At 42.9% G+C, this 18,343-nt stretch overlaps 1 protein-coding gene across 1 annotated transcript in view; it reads right to left on the bottom strand.

Annotated features, from left to right (window-relative positions):
- Nucleotides 1-7,260: 7,260 nt before the first annotated feature.
- The window catches only part of CHGB (chromogranin B), a 61,123-nt gene continuing 50,040 nt past the window's right edge, over nucleotides 7,261-18,343 (bottom strand). The window contains 1 exon segment of the mRNA XM_029593487.1: nucleotides 7,261-7,669. Within this exon segment, the coding sequence (XP_029449347.1) occupies nucleotides 7,619-7,669 (51 nt within the window). The 3' untranslated portion in view covers nucleotides 7,261-7,618.

Below are 18,343 nucleotides of genomic sequence, written 5' to 3'. Positions count from 1 at the left end.
GTAGATGTGAATCGGTTATTTACTCTTTCGGAAAGTAGAAAGACTAGGGGGCACTCCATGAAGTTAGCATGGGGCACATTTAAAACTAATCGGAGAAAGTCCTTTTTCAATCAATGCACAATTAAACTCTGGAATTTGTTGCCAGAGGATGTGGTTAGTGCAGTTAGTATAGCTGTATTTAAAAAAGGATTGGATAAGTTCTTGGAGGAGAAGTCCATTACCTGCTATTAAGTTCACTTAGAGAATAGCCACTGCCATTAGCAATAGTAACATGGAATAGACTTAGTTTTTTTGGGTACTTGCCAGGTTCTATGGCCTGGATTGGCCACTGTTGGAAACAGGATGCTGGGCTTGATGGACCCTTGGTCTGACCAGAATGGCATTTTCTTATGTTCTTATGTTCTTTTTTTTTTTTTTTATTAATTAGCAGCTTTAAAAAAAGTGATTATGCTTAAAGTTCCCTATTTTCTTACCTCTTGTTCCATTGCAAACTTTTTAGTTCCCCATTTCCTTTCTTTACTTGTTCATGGAGTTGAGAGCCTAGCTGTGGTAAATACTACTGCTAACCTACAGGCCGATTCAGTAAAGTCCGCGGGAGAGTGACGAACACCCCGCTCTCCCGGCGCGCGCACCCGGCCACTCGCCAGTGAGCGCAATTCAGTATTTAAATTAGGTGGTGCGGTAGAAAACAGGCAAAAGGAGGCATTAGGGACACTAGCGTGTCCCTAGCGCCTCCTTTTAGCCCGGAGCGGTGGCTGTCTGCGGGTTTGACAGCTGACGCTCAATTTTGCCGGCGTCAGTTCTTGAGCCCGCTGACAGCCACGGGCTCGGAAACCGGATGCCGGCAAAATTGAGCGTCCGGTTTTCGCCCCGACAGCCGCTGGCCCATTTTAAAATGTTTTTCTTTTTTTTTTTTACCCTTCGGGACCTCCGCCTTAATATCGCCATGATATTAAGTTGGAGGGTGCACAGAAAAGCAGTTTTTACTGCTTTTCTGTGCACTTTCCCCGGTGCCGGCAGAAACTAGCGCCTATCTTTGGGTAGGCACTAATTTCTTAAAGTAAAATGTGCGGCTTGGCTGTACATTTTACTTTCTGTATTCGCGCGGGAATACCTAATAGGGCCATTAACATGCATTTGCATGTTGAGGGCGCTATTAGGTGCCGCCGGTTGGACGCGCGTTTTACGCCCCTTACTGAATAAGGGGTAAGGGAAAAAGCGCGTCCAAGAGCAGGTTAACAGTGTGCTCCATCGGAGCGCACTGTACTGTATTGGCCTGCTCGAAAGACATTCAGGAGTAGCCCCTGTATAGCAACCATGAATGGATTGGGTTTAGGGCAGGTGCTGCCTCATCTTGAACAAAAAAACTCAACCTCACAAACCTTGCCTGCCCCTCCATACAAGGTGATACAGGGCAACAGCTGGTGCTGTAAAACAAGCAATTATCCATAGGATTTATGTATGTGCCTCTTGTAAATTCTCTCCTGCTTGCAAATAAACTCCTCCACTTCCTTTCCTAAAGGATTTGAACACATAGGTGTAATGTAAAAACTATCTTCCCTTCAGAAATAAAACACCTGACAAGGACTCTGTTTTTATAGGTTAATAATGCAATGTTGATGGAATGAAGTGTTGTAAACTGATTACAAAAAAGGCACATGCCATGCTTGCTCTGTCACGAGTAGTTTATTGGCTACCATATGAACCAGAGATAGGATGCAGAAAAACTTTCCCTTCATGTGTAACAGGATGATTATAGAGTTGATGGCACAGTTCTTGGAAACATTTTGCACTATGTCTTCTTCAGGGCAGTAGCAGAAACGTAGCAGAAAAATGTTAAAATGCCATTCAGTTTTTAAGCAAAATTCAACAGAATCTTAATCAAATGGCAGGGTGAGAAGTAAAACCACTCGAGGGGCCATGGATGGGCATAATAGTGAATTTTAAAAGCCCTATGCATGCCAAAGCCAGAAGTGCCCGAGTAGCACGTATCTCCCGCTACGCTCACAAATGCTAAAGGCAAAAAAAAAGGGCCGGGTCTGGGCAGGCCACGGGCAGTCTGGGTCTGTAACATGAAATGTGCGTGGAAGTACGTGCACAAGCATGCGCTGGGGTCCCCTACCACGTAACTACTTCTGCTATGGAGGGCGTGTAAGTAATGAAAAAAAAAAACAAGGCTAGTTAACTAGGGGGGTTAGGAAATCCTGTCCTTTACCTCAGCAAACTGGGAACGGACTGGGGAAACTGGTAATTGCATTGGTGTGCGTATCTAATAAAATCCCCGTGTCCATATAAAATTGTGTACATGCGTACAGCTGATTTTATATCATACACGCATATTTGCACATATGTTATAAAATGGCTGCATCCATTGGCACGAGCCAGCATACCCACATACATGTGCTCCCACGTGGCTGTTTAAAAGTTACTGCCTAATTGTCCTCACCATCATGTTAAAAGGTGGGGCCATGGCAGGATTAGAAGGGGGTAAGGAATAGTAGAGGTTGTTAAGGATGGGTAAGAGGGCTGGCAATGTAGGAAAAGGAATTAGGAGCGAGAGAGTTAGGATACGTAGATAATCTGGGTAGTAAGCAAGAAAAGATGATACAGCATAGGGTGGGAGTTTTTTTTTTTGGGGGGGGGGTTTAAGGGGAATTTGTGGAGGGAAAAGATAACAGTAGAATTCTCTATTATGTTCTCAAGGAGAGAGGATTTGGAGAGAGAGCAGACTACGTAAACAGGATATGTCAGGGCGTTGACAGAAGTAGCAAGAGTATTACATTCTTGGAGCTCATTCCCCTTAGAGTAGCTTGAAAGTTGGGACAGAGGATGAAGAAGAAGATTTTCACATTCCAGTCTGATAATTTAGGTGGATGCATCTAGTGAACACGAGCTAACTCTAATGAGCAATTGCTCCATAAATGCATGTTAAGAAATGTTATCTTGTGGAGCTAGACCTGTTGTTGAAATGGACAATGATCACAGAGTCAGTAGTTATGTATCGGGCTAGTTCCAGAAGTCAACACTCGGGGTGGATGTGCAGACAGAATTATGGAGGAGTGCATCATTAGAGCAGCATACTTGATCACAAAAGCTTTGTCCTCAAGCACTTAAGTACAGCTAGGCCCATCATGCAGTTCTGTGGCCACTTTTTTGTGTTTGGGGCGCAGGAAAGGTAACTGTTTTCTTTTGGAATTTGCCAAAATGGGTACAAATTAGATGGATTGGAAAAAAGGGATGTACTGGAATCTGCTGCATGCAAGGAAAGAGTGTGATGTGCCAGTGCATTTAAGCAGAATGATTATAGAGATCCCTACAGCCTGCTACTTCCCTTAAGGGAACAGGACACTCAAGGAAAAAGGGAGGGAGGGTCTGAGGAGGGAGAGTGGGTAAGGGTAAAACAAAAGGAGAATGAGGAAGTAGCCATTAGTAAAAGCTGGGTGTCTTGGAAGCCCTCTGAGCCTAGCCAGAATTCCTGCAATGTGGCAAAAAAGGCCAACAAAACTGGCATTTAAATAAATGCGATATCAGTCACAAACTCTGCCCAAAATGTGCAGGTCTGAAATCAGACCGCGACAGAGAGAATGGATGCAAAACAGCCAGTTAAGACATTTGCTGAAGGAACGGATTGGAAATCTCACTGATGGATACAAGTAAAGTTTTGAGAATACATTTCCCCTGAAGCAGGACCTTTTGGTTCGAAACACGATCGTTTCGGGACTTTGGACTTCTTGCCAATATTTTCAGATGAGTATTTTTCTTGAAATGTATTGAAGTGCATTAAGGTTTGGATTAAGATTTGGGACTTTTTTTTTTAGGCTTGTTAAATGAAGGATGTCCCTATGATCCATGCAGTTTTGAAGTTCATCAGCACGACGGGAGATTTTTATACATTTTAACAAAATTTAAAATTATAAAAAATTAACAAAACAAAGTGGATTTCTAATAAAGTAAAGTGACTCTTCACCATAATTGGGCTTGGTTGATATACAAACACGGAGAGTGAGGGTCCCACATTCCATGATATTAAGATAGAGGATTGATGCTTAAATGGCTATTTGAAATTGCAAGAAATGTATACCGGTTACACCATTGATCATTTTTTGTATTTAAATAAATGCACCATGAAATCATTGTACCAGACCTCCGAGAGTGCCTGAAGTACTTGCTCTAAGCATTTATATGGTATTGGGCATCTCATGTCTCGGTCCTTTGCCCTGGATTTTGTCCAGCCCTGCGTCATTTTCTTTACTACACAACTAGATACAGCATTCACATAACCTTGCATGTTTGCAATAAAAACTATAACCACTAATCTCGCTGTTGTCAAGTATCTAGTGATGCCCTCATCCTTGCATTGCAAAATATAATGAACCAGTGCTTCAATTGTAATGGGCCATAACAGATGGTCACCCTCTGCACTGAGGAATGACCAAGTCTGTGCTTAACTTTGTTGTCCAACATAAGTCATACTTTTGGGAGTGCTGGAATCCTGAAGGCATCAGCCTCTGTAGTTAGGGACCTGAAGGATGACCACTTTTAATAACAGGAGAGTTAGTCAACTGTGCCATTTTCTATGCCTGGCATATGTGCTGTGCGAAGTGTAATATAGTGCATGTATCGTTGTACCAACTCCTGGAGTAATACCACCTCCCTGGCTGATAACTTGTCCATGATAAGAGTCCATCGATAAGCTATCAGACCTGAATACTGTGCGCTTCTTGGTCAAATCCTTACCCCAAATCTGTAACATAACCACAATCTGAAACAACTCCAGGAAGATTAGGTTCAATAGTAAGCTTAAATTCTTCACAAATGATGACAGGAGGGGAGGAGTCGTCAAGGTAGTGGCATAAATGGTCACAATGCAACTCTACTGACTTGTTTCTTTTTACTGTTTTCCTCTGAGTTCCTTGGTATGCCATCCAATAGGAAAGAATGAGTCTGATCCTATCTCTCCAAGGCTCTGGTTCCTCCTATTGTCAGACAGTGGAAGGGTTCGTGACCTGGATTCCTGTTGTTGGGTACTTGGAGGTCCCTGCTTTTGAAGTTGGTGAAGGAGCACTGGCCCTGCAAAAGGAAGAGACATTGCTCTTTCTCTGGATCATAGGCTTCGTGGCAGGAGAGAAGTATGCTGGGTCCAACTGGCGAGACAGCCCTGTCAATGCAAGGGAGGGAACCACGGTTCAGGCTTCCTTGAGTGTGGGACAATGAAGTTGTGCCTGATTGTTGTTATGTTACACGTTTAGGGTAGGGGCTTGAATAATATGGGCCAGATCTTAAAATCTATGCACGGGTGTAGATTTGTTTGCGCATATGTTATAAAATCCAGGCTCGGCACGTGCACCTTGCGCACGCCGAGCCCGAGGGGAGCCCCGATGGTTTTCCCCGTTCCCTCCAAGGCTGCCCCCCGCACCTTCCCCTCCCTAACCCACCCCTATCCCTAAGTAAATCCTCCCCCTACCTTTACTCCAAAACTTATGCCATCTGATGATGAATGCCTTGTTTCACAACACCAGAAACAAAATACCAGAAACAATTAAAGCGCCTCGCTCAAGATCCCTTGAAGAGTGCGGTATAAAGGCTGGAGCAGAATTTGTCGATGACCTGTTACAGCCCATTGAACTGAATCTTTGGTTCATTATATTTTGCAGTGCAAGCAAGAAGGTATCCCTTAATCTATGATGGCAGCTTCAGGAGCAGATGCAGGTTTCTTTGCAAATGTGCTGGGTTAGGTGAACCCTGAATCTGTTTTGTGATAAAATGATGCAGGGATGGGTAAAACCAATGGTATAAAAACTGAGATATGAGACATCCAATAACATATGAATGCTTAGGGCAGGTACTTCAGGCACTACCAGAGGTCTGTTTGGTTACAAGGTTACAATGTCAGGTTGATTTTTTTTAAATCTGACACTGCAAGAGAGTATAAAAAAGACTTGTGGATGAGAAAGCCCAGAAAGCATGTAGACCATTCCATGCTGCTGTGGGGCAGTTTTGGCTGATGGATTATTCACATAGTTTACAAATTATAAGCTAACTTTTGCAAAGTGCTTTAAAGTTGTTTGTGTTTTTTAAAGGATGTGAAGTCATTTAAATGTGGAGTGTTGGAGAGGAGTTAAGTGGTTGAGATTAAGTTATGGATATTTACCCAGTGCTGGGGCCTCAGGGCAAATTGGGATTCACAAGGCATAATGGAAGGGCTTGAGCTGTTAGGGTGATAGTTTGGTAGGTTAGGGGAAGAACGTCTGGGCAGCACTATGGCTAGGAGTTATTTTTCTGGCCTATCACACAGGCTGATTCAGTACATGCACTCGGCCGAGCGCACCATTTAGCACCTGTTTCGCCACACGTTTTCGATGCACGTCTATTACCCCTTATACTGTAATAGGTATTAGTGCCTTGAAAACGCGCAGCCAACCTCGTGAAAATTAATAGTGCTTATCACATGCAAATGATTGTTGATGAGCCTATTTGTTAGTAGGTCAGGATACTGAAAGTAAAATGTGCGGCCAAGCCGCACATTTTACTCTCAGAAATTGTCTGCCCAAAGGCAGGCGTTAACCATAGAAAGCACCAGGAAAGTGTACAGAAAAGCAGAAAAAACTGCTTTTCTGTACACCCTCCAACTTAATATCATAGCAATCTTAAGTCAGAGGCCCCAAAAATAAAAAAAAATAAAATAACTAAATCTGCCTGCCGCTCGGTGGGTTCAAAAACGGACACTTAATTTTGCCAGCGAACATTTTCCGAACGCGTGGCTGTCAGAGGGTTCGAAAACACACCAGTACAATTAAGCATTGGTCGTCGGACCCACTGACAGCCGCCACTTCCACTAATAAAGAGGTGCGTGTCCCTAGCCCCTCCTTATTAGCATGGGCCCTAATTTACATACAAAATCGCACGCCCATGAGAGGTATCTGGGCGCACATCAGGAGAGCGGGTGCTCAACACGGAGCGCCAGCTCTCCCGCACATTTTAATGAATCGGCCTGAGAGGTAGTTGGTTGGAACAGCTGATTGCCCATGGTTAAGCAAGTTTGAATGTATAATTAGTATAAATAACATGTAATATGCAAAAACCTAATAAAACTGTGGCCTTGGGTTTCCATGTAAATGTGGCATGGTAAATACGCAAGTGTGCTTCAGTTATGAGTCAAAATATAAGTAAAACACATGAGAAATCAGCAGCGCACCATTTAACTTTTTATACACTTCATTACAATTCAAGCAAAGGGAGCCAAGAAGAAGGAGGATTTGGTTCAAGACTAATTAGTTTATTTCAAACTTGGACAAATATATTTCTGAAGAATGAAAACACAACCATTTTCACAAACATATTAAAATATCTGCTTTTATGTGTACATTCACAGGCTAAACGTCATGCTATTCCAATGTTGGTAGCACAATATTAATTTGCAGATAGCTCCAATAGTGTAAAACACTAGACTTAGTAGACAATAAACAGCATTCATTGTGCTTGATCAAACATTTAGCTGTAGTGAGCATATCAAGAAATGTAAAGACTGTGAGTACTTAAGTCATAGAAAGAACAGTTTTAGATGAACAGTAGGGCACGAAAGACGACCTTCAGCCCTTTCTGCTGCTTAGTTTCTCAGCTATTTTTTGCAGCTCCAAATCCATTGCAGCCAGATTCTCAAGTCCTTTTCCTGTACAATAAAAAAAAAAGGGAAATTTTAAGACTAGAAAAAATGAAATTTTTGGTGTGCAACACAGGAACATACATCCAAGCAGGGTTGGACTGACAGTGATCTGGGCCCCAAGCAAGAAGAGTCATTGGCCCCTAACCACCCAGCCGAGCCTAGGGGAGTGCGCTATGGGCCCTCGGGCACTGCCTTATTGTGCATTTGGTCAGTCCGCCCCTGCATCCAAGGAATAAATGCACTTGAAGTGGGCCTCTTTCCACAGAACGGAGGCTCTGGAATGAAAGCTGGTAGGATTCTGGAGTAAGTAAGAAAATATATCTTTACAGAGGGAATAGCAGACACATGGAAGAGTCTTCCCTGTGCAGGGGCTGGAAACAATGACGGCATTAGCATTCAAGAAAGCATGGGACAAAGAGAGGAGCTCTGAGTGGGGAGAGGAAGGGACTATAAAGCTGAAGGGAAGACATAGTTGGGCGGACCAGATGGGCTGTGCGTTCTTTATCTGCCATCATGTTCTCTATCCATATTTTCTATTTTATTGACTAATTTTTGCAGCCCTTTGTCTGTGGTGGCCTCTTCATTTGTTTGTGATTTGGCCATATGATCTCACTTTTGGAGAATACTCATTTGCCCACCTTGCCTGTTTTTCTTGTTACTTGAGAATTGAATCTCTTTAATATCCCCCAACCAAAGGCAAATCGCAGAACTGCAATCTTCCCTTAATTTTCGTCCACCTGGTACTTATATCCTTACTCATCTTCTTTTAGAACTCAATCCTCATCCTTTTAACAAAAACTTTTTTCTCCTTCCAAAGACAATTTTTTTCAGCAAATTCGCGGACAGCTATGGGAGCCACGATGGCTCCTGATATCGTTTGTCGCCATGTGTCCTCATTTGAATCACACTGGCTGTACCCATCTCCTTTTTGGTCTTTCATATCAACTTGACAATGGTATAATAATGATTTCTTTTTTTATATAGGCAGAAACAATGTCCCATTATACATGTTCATCGACTGGTTAACTTCTTACAGTCCCTATTTACAGTTTGCACATACTCCACCGCTGCCAAGTTACATTTTTGGATATCCTTGTTTCTATTGAAATGGTAGTTTGTCACCTCAGTATCTATGAAACATATTGATAAGGATACGCTGTTACATTATGATAGCCACAAAGTAATACATAGAATGAAGGTACTAACATATAATTCCCAAAATGTAGCTAACCAAAACAGAAGAACGAAGGGAATTTAGTCTATCTAGATGATACAAAATACTTTTGTTATATATCTTAACATTCTTCTTTACATTATTTTGTTTTTTGATGTCACATGACTTTTACACATATCCACTGATGAACTTTCTTACGAACTCAAAGCAATATCCATAAACACTCAACTTTCCCAACCCAATCTACAAACATTTCCACACATTCACTTTAAAATGTCAAACATCCAACCTTCCACACACACTCTTTCACCATTCATTCAACATGCTAACCAGAGATAAAAACTTCCTGAACAAAACTTTCTTAGTGATCAACAATGTTTCTCAATAAGGAGATTTTTGATTATGATAGTCACCATCCAAAAGTGCTCCATGATAATATCCCAGTCAGTCAAATTTTTAGACTATGAGGACTCTGTTCCTCATGCTCCGAGTTCCTTGGTCAGGCTTCTATATGGCACACAACTTTTTTACAGCGGGGATCCCCATGATGGCTAATGAGTACTGCCCTCAAATGAGCACTTTTAATAATCAGGACCTACCTTTTCTCCACAGCAGCCACCCCGACTCTGATAGACTCACTTTGCTGCATGTGCAATTATCAGGCCACACTTTCTGGTGATCCCATGTTTGCTTCTCATCGTGGACGCAATCTATGAGATCTTTTGCTCTTCAAAAATATGTCAGACTTAGTTCATTGATAGGTTTACTCCTTTTTCCAGACATATCTCTTGTGGCCATTGTTGGGCTTGCCCGCTCTTAGTTCCTCTTTCAGTTTTTGCACAACCCCATTTCCTAAAGAAACGTTCCCTTTGTTTTTTGGCTGACTATAGTACTTCAGTCATCTATTCTATTGTATGCCCCTCCCCTTTGTTATATATAGGCCAAACGCTACGTATGATTAAGACTATCTTTGAACATTGTAGGAACATGAAACGTGCTCGTTCTGAAGCCAGGTTGGTCACTCCCTGGCTGGAGAAACAGTATACTGTATCAGAGCTCCACTTTTGTCTTAATGAGCGCTGTTCACTATGGATCCCGTGAAGAGTGTGTGCCAATCACAGCAGCAACTTCGTCCCGCAGCTGGTCCATCCTGAACTGTGTATGATCTTCAGATGAATACACTGCACGCTGCTGGTCTTATTGAGGAAACTGACTGGGCTTTTTGTTTTTGATCACCTCCCTTCCTTCCTTCTGTTTGATTACTGGTCCCTCTACTTTTGCCACTTAAATGCCTTTGCTTTTTATTTTGTGTTCTGCTGACTTCTGATTGGTTGCCCTTGTTATGCAACTATTTTGGCACAATTTTCAAATGTTATTTAACTTGTTAGTTTGGCATAGCTAGTATAGTACTTGAAGGCTTACTTAAAGCACTGCAAGTTATTATTTTTTTTGTTTGTTTGTTTCTCTTTGGATATCTAACCTTTTTTTACTGTCTTCTTAATATACGTTCTGTTTACCCTCTTATGTTTTCCGCAATCCCTCTTGAGACAGCTCTCCTGTGAAACATGGCACATGTCGAGGGTTAGTCCTGGGTACCATAGATCTTGTCTGGATCTTTTAAAGCAATGTTGTCTTGTTTACAGTAACACCTTTGGACTGAATTGCATCCGTCAACTGGGTGTATGTCCCAAATGACCTGCCTAGACTTGCTTGCTCCGAGGCTGTTAAACACTGGTTTTACCTTGCACATGTTCACTCTTCATTAAAGTTTGGGTTTGAACTTTTCCATTTTCATAGACCATATTACTTTTATGTTACCCTTTACTTTGTTGAGGATTATCCAGTGCGGGTTGATAGCTTTTTCCATCTCTTTCTATAGAACATGATGGCAGATAAAGACATACGGCCACCCAGGTCTGCCCCATCCACAGCTCCAGTTCAGCTTTATAGCCCCAGGAAAAAAAATAAGAATCTAAAGTTAGAATCCAAATAGGAGTTGGTGTAGTACTCTGTTTCTGTTGTTAACGGCCATAGCATAAATGTTAAATAAAAACAAGACTTCAAATGTAGAGATGAGTCAAGCGTTCATAGACAAACCATTGCCCTGGAGTTATAGAGAAGTGAACAAGCCACAAATTTTTAAGACAGCAATTTTCAAACGGGGTATTTTACCTGCAGACATTGCACCAGCTTTAAAGGAGAAAGTGCCACATGCACCTTAACACTCTGTAACTTGCTTCAGGCACCAAGTACCCACTGACATTTGCCACCTGCATTTTGTGAGGTAATTTTTCCATGAAAAATAATGTGCATAGAGTTAAAATGCAATCTACATGCATTATTTTCTTCTTCAACCTAAACAAGCCTCCAAGGATGCCTCATCCAAATGTGGCTAAAGGTAAGGATGTTGTGGAACTACATGTGTACTTTAGCTGTAAATCACTATTTGCAGTATGACTTGGAATAAGTATTTACAGTGAGGAGGAGGAGGAAGGGATGTCATAGTGTCTCCTTTTTACTTATTTATCTTTTGTTACAATCTTTGTTGCATTTTCTTTCCAGTTACTTCCTGCACCATTCAGCACAGGGTCGAGAGTGGGCTTCCTCTAAACTGCTCCCCAGCACATTGCTCATTAACCAGCAGGAGCCACCACTGAAGAAACTATGGTGCATCTCTCTCTTCCCAAGCCTAAGTGCCCTACACCTGTGGCATAAGCAGACCCTACTGCCCCCAGCTAGTCCAGGGGATCTGAACACCGGATCACTTGCACTGCAGAACACTGTGCACAAAAGCTTGACAGTTTTTTTTTTTCTAACCAAAAACCACACAGAGTTTTTTCAGCATTACCCCAGATCCTCTAAAGCAGAGCTTGAAAACCTCTAGACTTTGATGCCACACACCAGTCGATATCCCTCATGAATATGCATGAGATTTATTTCTATACAACTTATATCTTATGTACATTCATAAGAGATAGATAGAAAATCTGACTCGTGGAGGACTGGGGTTCCCCACACATGTTCTAAAGCAAACCAAAACACAGCGTAACCAAAACCCTATTTGTTCTGAAAGTTTAGGCAGCTAAGAAGTCAATACTGAAAATAATTTGTCCGGGTAACTTTTGAGTTACACAGACAAACCCCAATGTTTCAATTTCCAACTCCACCAGTTGGCAAAATTTTACTCATGTACTTTGTCTGGGTACAGTTTTTCCAGAAAAAATAGATAACAGGGTGGGAGGCCTTTTGCGGGTCTGACCTAATTGTATCTGGTAGCACTGAGAATCAGCACTATCTGGATACATCTGACAGCTGTGGTGAGCAGAGCTGGGGAATGAGCATTTGGCACCCCAGGCAAATCTTCAGTCATCTAACCCCCCCTCCCCAATTTACAGCACTCCCTTCTGTGCCTCTCTTTGATGGGGTTTTGCAGCCCCCCGAATGTTGGCACACTAGGCCCTGGTGGTGAGCAGAAAGTTACCTGGAGAACTTTAGCTGAGTAATTTTAGGCTTGCGATTTACTCATGACTTAAAAGTTACCCAGACAAACTCTTTTCAGTACTGATCTCTAACGAGCCTAAAGTTCCTCAGGTAATGTGAGGTGAGTACATTCAGCCCCAGACTTACCCGGATAAGTCCTGCTGCATATCCCAGCTAAAGTTACTTTACCTAGGTAACTTTCTGCTCACCTCTAAGTTTTGCCTGCTTCAGGTGCACTTTCCTATTTTTCAGTCAACTGTTGTGTAAATACTGAACTTTGTAGGCTGCAGGCTGCATGTGAAGTTTGCTCTGTAACATTCACTTCCAGCTCACATCTGCCCAGCTCCCTGGTTAAAACCACTTTTCCCCCACACACTTGTTGCTGTGTAGGCACATCAGAACACAAGGCTCAGGATTTATCCTTTCTATATCAATGCCATCTGAAAGCTGGAGAATTGGTGCTTGACATCTGCTCTGAAAAGAACATAATGCAAGCTTCATAATCACGTTCTGTCTCTTGCAGAAGCACACAAGTTAATAGTTGCTGGCAGAGAGGGATCTTGAGGTGTGTCTAGATTCCCCTACCTAACATATCACCGCTTAGGATCTTACTTGGGGCAATTTCTAAGGGATTATCTATAGATAAATAGGTGGCAAAAAACCCTTTCAAAATTTCCTTCCTCCTCTCTCCTTCCCCCATGTGGAATGCTATAACTGGAAAAACTCATTGGGCCAGATTTTAATACCTACATGCGGGCGTACATTTGTGCGCGCAACTTGGCGCGCACAAATGTATGCCCGATTTGTTATAAAATCCGGGGTCTGCGTGCACAAAGGCATGCACAATAGTGCACCTTGTGCGCGTCGAGCCCTTGGGGAGCCCTGCTAGCTTTCCCCGTTCCCTCCACCTAACCCGCCCCCCAGCCCTACCTAAACCCCCCCCCCATACCTTTATTTTATAAGTTGCGCCTTCCTCTGGGCAGGCATAGGTTGCGCACCAGCCAACGGCCGGCCCGCAATCCCGGGCACAGCGGCAATAGCTGCTGGGCCTGGAGGCTTCGGCCATGGCCCTGGACCGCCCTGCCCCGCCTGTACCCCACCCCTTTTTTCAAGCCCCGAGACTTACACGCATCCCAGGGCTTTACACACGCTGCTGGGCCTTTTGAAAATAGGCCCGGCATGCATAGAGAGCAAATTTGTATATCTGTTTCTATTGTAAACAATTTTGGTGTTTTATGGAAAGCTGATAAGCAAATAATAAAACTTAACCACATATAAAAGTACACGCTCTGTCCACAGTGTGCATGCTTTTTCCTGTGGGCAAAAGAAGTGGCAGTGAGTCAGAGCCATCATGGCAGAGTATGTGAAGGGAGTTTATTTTTAACTCCTGCATGTACTTCACAAAGGGGAGAGTGCACCAGCCAACTCTGCCAGCCGAGACCTCTTCAAACAGAAACTGCGGCCTGCAAGCTCAGTGAGGCGGGGGGAGGGGAATAAAAATGACCCTCTGCCTTTCCAGTCAACTTCCTTCCCTCACTTTAATTTGGCACTCTGCACCCGCTCCAAGCATGCCTGAATTCTGTGACTTTAATTGCTGCCATCTCCACAGCTAGACAAATCCAGACTTATACTACTCTTGCAGTAAAGTGGTGTTTGCTCACATCTTCTCTCAGCCTTCAGGCATCTCCCTCTGATGAAGCGCCTGCATCTATTTCACCAACCAATCTCAAAACAGGTATGCAATCTGTGGTACTTCCACATCTGGACTGCTGTAAGGCCATCAAAAGACAATAACCAAACTGCAGACCTTCCAAAATGCTGCCACTAGATCAATTCCTGCAAGGAATGAGCTTCCTCCATTCTATGCTCCCTACACTGCTTTCCATCTTCTTTGTGCATTAAATTTAAAATCCTACCCCTTACCTTCAAAGCATTGAAGGGCATTGGCCCCGCTTATTTGCCAGAGAAACCTGCAATCTATGCAAAAAATGTCTGACCACTTCCTGTCTCAAAACCCTCTGGAAAAAAAAAAGATCCAGGTCTAAAACCTTCAAGAGCAGCACCTAATCTGTGGAACCCTTTCCCTTCCACTCTTCAAGCCACCAGTGATTAAATGGTCTTCTGTTAGCATATGAAAACGTGGCTCCTTTGTTCACAAAAACATGACCCTAACAGACCGACCAAGCAGTGGACTTCACATATATTACCTCAAGCCCTGACTGAACTGCAATAATGCTGAAGCTCTACCTCATGATTTACTGTAGCTGTAATGTGACTGTACTACCTCAGCCCCATGACAACTGATATATCTTTCTACCTCAATCCTATGACCTAATTGCAATCTAATCCTATTGCAATCTGCTTTGAAGTGGCCCACCGAATAAAAATCCAAAATTAAATTCAATATCATGCCGCTCTGTTCTTTCTGTGCTTTCAGGCTATTTAGAAGATTATTTGTTCCGGTGGCTGCTATGAACTGAATAAGATAAAACGTGAACATTCTCTTCCACTGAAATAAAAAGGATAGAAATCTGTTTAGTTAAATATAACGCACTCCCTTTATAATAAAATACTGGAAGTTCACCCACATACTGTAAAGAGGTTTTGTTTACAAGTTGTCTGCTTGATTTGGAAGGTGGAGGGCAGTTGTGCCTTAATCAAGCAGTAATGATTGCTATAATTTCAAGTAGTATCTCAGCAGATTTCTGAGCCAGAGCTGAAAACACTGTATAAAAATGAAGCAATCATCTTACCATCAGAGCTAGCAGGTGATGCCATTCAGTTTTCAACTACTGTTCTAAATAGGAATATTAATGTTTTGACTCTGGAATGCAGGGGTTTTTTTTTTATTACAGACTGACACTTAACAGTACATGATTTCATTTAGGGATACTTCTTTATAGCAAAGCTTAGGAAGAGCTAACCAGTTTACATCGTAGCGGGGCTAGGAGTGCAGCTGCTTGGGACAGAGAGGCATCATATAGGGGCTGTGGGATGAAGTGCAGGAAGTTTCATGCTGCCTAGATCCTCAGCAGGGCTATACAGAGGTGGTAGGTCTGGGTTGTGGTGATCCCTGATGAAGAGGAGGGAGAGAAGATACTGATTCAGATACAGCACCCATCCATGTTCATAGAATTTTATAACAGCCCACAGAAAGCTACAGGCTGTTACATATGAAAAGGATCATTTTCAAAAGAGTGGGGTAGATTTTATAACATGCGTGCGCGGCCTACATGTGTGTGTGCTACCCGGCGCGCGCACATGTATGCCCGATTTTATAAAATTGCGCTCATGTTATAAAATCTGGGATCGGTGCAAGCAAGGGGGTGCACAATTGTGCACCTTGCGCGCGCCGAGCCGCACTGCCTTCCTCCGTTCCCTTCCCCCTAACCTTCCCCCCCCCCCAGCCCTACTCTAACACCCCCAAAATTATCTTACCTTTTGCGCCTGCCTCTGGGCAGGCGCAAGTTGCACACGCCGGCCAATTGCCAGCATGCGATGTCTGACACAGTGGCAAATGACCGCTGTGCCAGGAGCCACTGACCCCGCCCATGCCCCACCCCAGACCGCCCATGTCCCGCCTCCCTTCCCACCCCTTTTTTCAAGCCCTGGGAATTACATGTGTCCTGGGACTTTACACGCGTTCCGGGGCTTTACGCAGGCCGCCGGGCCTTTTTAAAATAAGCCCGGCACACGTAACCTTTTACATCTTGAATCAGACACTTATGAGGCATCCCAAATTCTTCCTGCTTTTCACAGAGATACTGCTTCACCTTCATGCTTCAATGGAAATGCCCTGCTATTGTCCTGCACCTCTCTGTCTGGTCATTTTATTGCTGCTTTGCTAAAGGTGCCAACCCTGCCAACATTCCCTCCCTTCCCTTTTCCTGATTATAATGGAATTTCTTGAAATGTACTGCCTGCTTGGGGTTTGAATATTACAAATACATTGTTTTATTGATATTGTAACTGTACCCAGCATTCATAGTACCACTCACTGTATAGAGAACTGTCAATCACACACAGACATATATACAGTGTATATGTATTGTATTGTGTGCACTGGTGCTGCAGTATTGTGTCTAAAATGCAGTTAGTTATGCATTATTAAACAATGTGCTTTTCGTTTTCAGATACCTAGGATTACTTGTGCTATTCTTCTCCTCTGCTGACTTCCCACTCACTTCATCACATAAATTCTTTGCTGCTGTCTTTAACATTTTATTTTGCTCACCTTTCATGCTACATACCATTGTTTCTCCTCAGTTTTGCAATATACTTGGCACTTTGCAATATCCCACACTCTCCCTGTAGAATTAATTTCCTTTTAACATCCGCCCTACTGTATCTTCAATCTTCACTTCATGAATATTTTCTATCTAAAGATGAGTAAAAAAAAAAATCTAAGTAATCACAATTCAATTCCTCTTCCACAATGAGGGTATTTCCTGTCAGGCAGGGCTTCTTGGATCATGATGAAAAATTGTAGCATTTTTTTCTTTTTTGCATAATTGTAATACATTTTGGTGTACATAAAGAGGAATTTTCCCTTGGTTTCTTATTTGCTGTGTCAACATTTTGGAAGTGTGTGCTTTGAGAACATTTGCAGTACTTTATAGAATTGTGATGGTAGTACTGTTAAATATCAGTTTTACGCTCATTCGTATGTTTGTGCAAGCAACAAGCTTTGCAGAAAGGTTTCATATTTTATTTCACTATGAGTGTTCTGACCAGCTAACATCAAAATGTTACATACAGTGTAACATTTGAACAAGTGGGAAAAGTCTTGATGCTTAAACTGACTCAGTGGCAGTGCTGCACACTATGCAGAAGACCCTGGATCAATTCCCCCACTGATCCCCAAGCCTGCTGGGGATGCTCTGGAAGCAGATCCAAGATGCTCTGGAAGCAGATCCAAAGAGAAAAGCAGACCTCAGCCGGCATCATTGCTGCAAGACTGAGTTGAGTGGAGTTACAGAAAATGAGGAAAAACCCTGAGTAGCTGCATACAGGGGCAGGGTAATACTTTTTAGCTGGCAACCAACCTCAGTCACCACCCCCATCCACTGTTATTCCTCCCCTCTTCCTACCATTGATCAATGTGGGAGGCAGTTAAAATGCACTTGTGGCCAGCTGCCGCCTTCCTGACCTGACTCTTGATCTCCCAGACAATTCTGCTATGTTACCCTGCCCCTATATGTGTAGTTTTATTGCTTAACTTTGGAGGGGGCAAAGTTAGGGGGTTCAGATTGGTAAGGGGTGGAGGGCAAAGGTTAGGGTATGCTTTGAATTGGCTATTAAGACACTTTAAGGTCCATATTCAGCTGCTTTGTGGCTTGGCCAGTTAGCCATATAAATGTATGCAGCTAACTTAGCCTTTATATTTAGTGGTGCAGCCATGCCACTGAGTATATATCCGATTATCTTAAAGTTAGCTGGATACGTTTTTCCGGCGAACTTTAGGACAGGTCTATGGGGCAACTAGAGCTAGCTGGATAACTTATCTGGCTATCTCAGCTCCTCCCAGTTATTCTCCCAGAATGCCCCTAATTTATCAAGCCACATTTTATCTAGATAATGTTATCTGGCTAGAATTTAGGCAGATAAGTTCCCCAATATTCATTTAGACAGATGACTTCTGAGTTATCCGGCTAAATGCTTCTGAATATGGACCTCTATAAGAAAATGTCTCAGGGTCCTTTTATATGCAGTAAAAAAAAAAAACCGCCAGCCAATTTCAACCACCCTGTAAAACTACCCTTACAATTATTCAGTGGCATCATTTAACCAATTCTTCTGTATGAGAGTGAAGTCTGGAGTTTATACATGACAGCATTCCAATATACATCCTGCACCTCGTACACATGCGCTGTGTCCATCCCTAACAATGGCTGTGCAGCAGGAACTTCCTCCACTGCTAGGCAGATTGTGAAGTAATACAAAACCCTGCCAAAAATACATGCAGAAACTATGTGGCAAACCTGCCATAGCATAATAGCACTAACTGCCAGCACTCAAAACAGCAA

Source organism: Rhinatrema bivittatum, chromosome 3, assembly GCF_901001135.1.
Source record: "Rhinatrema bivittatum chromosome 3, aRhiBiv1.1, whole genome shotgun sequence".
In the NCBI taxonomy this organism is placed as follows: Eukaryota; Metazoa; Chordata; class Amphibia; order Gymnophiona; family Rhinatrematidae; genus Rhinatrema; species Rhinatrema bivittatum.
This window is presented reverse-complemented; position numbering and strand designations above follow the sequence as displayed.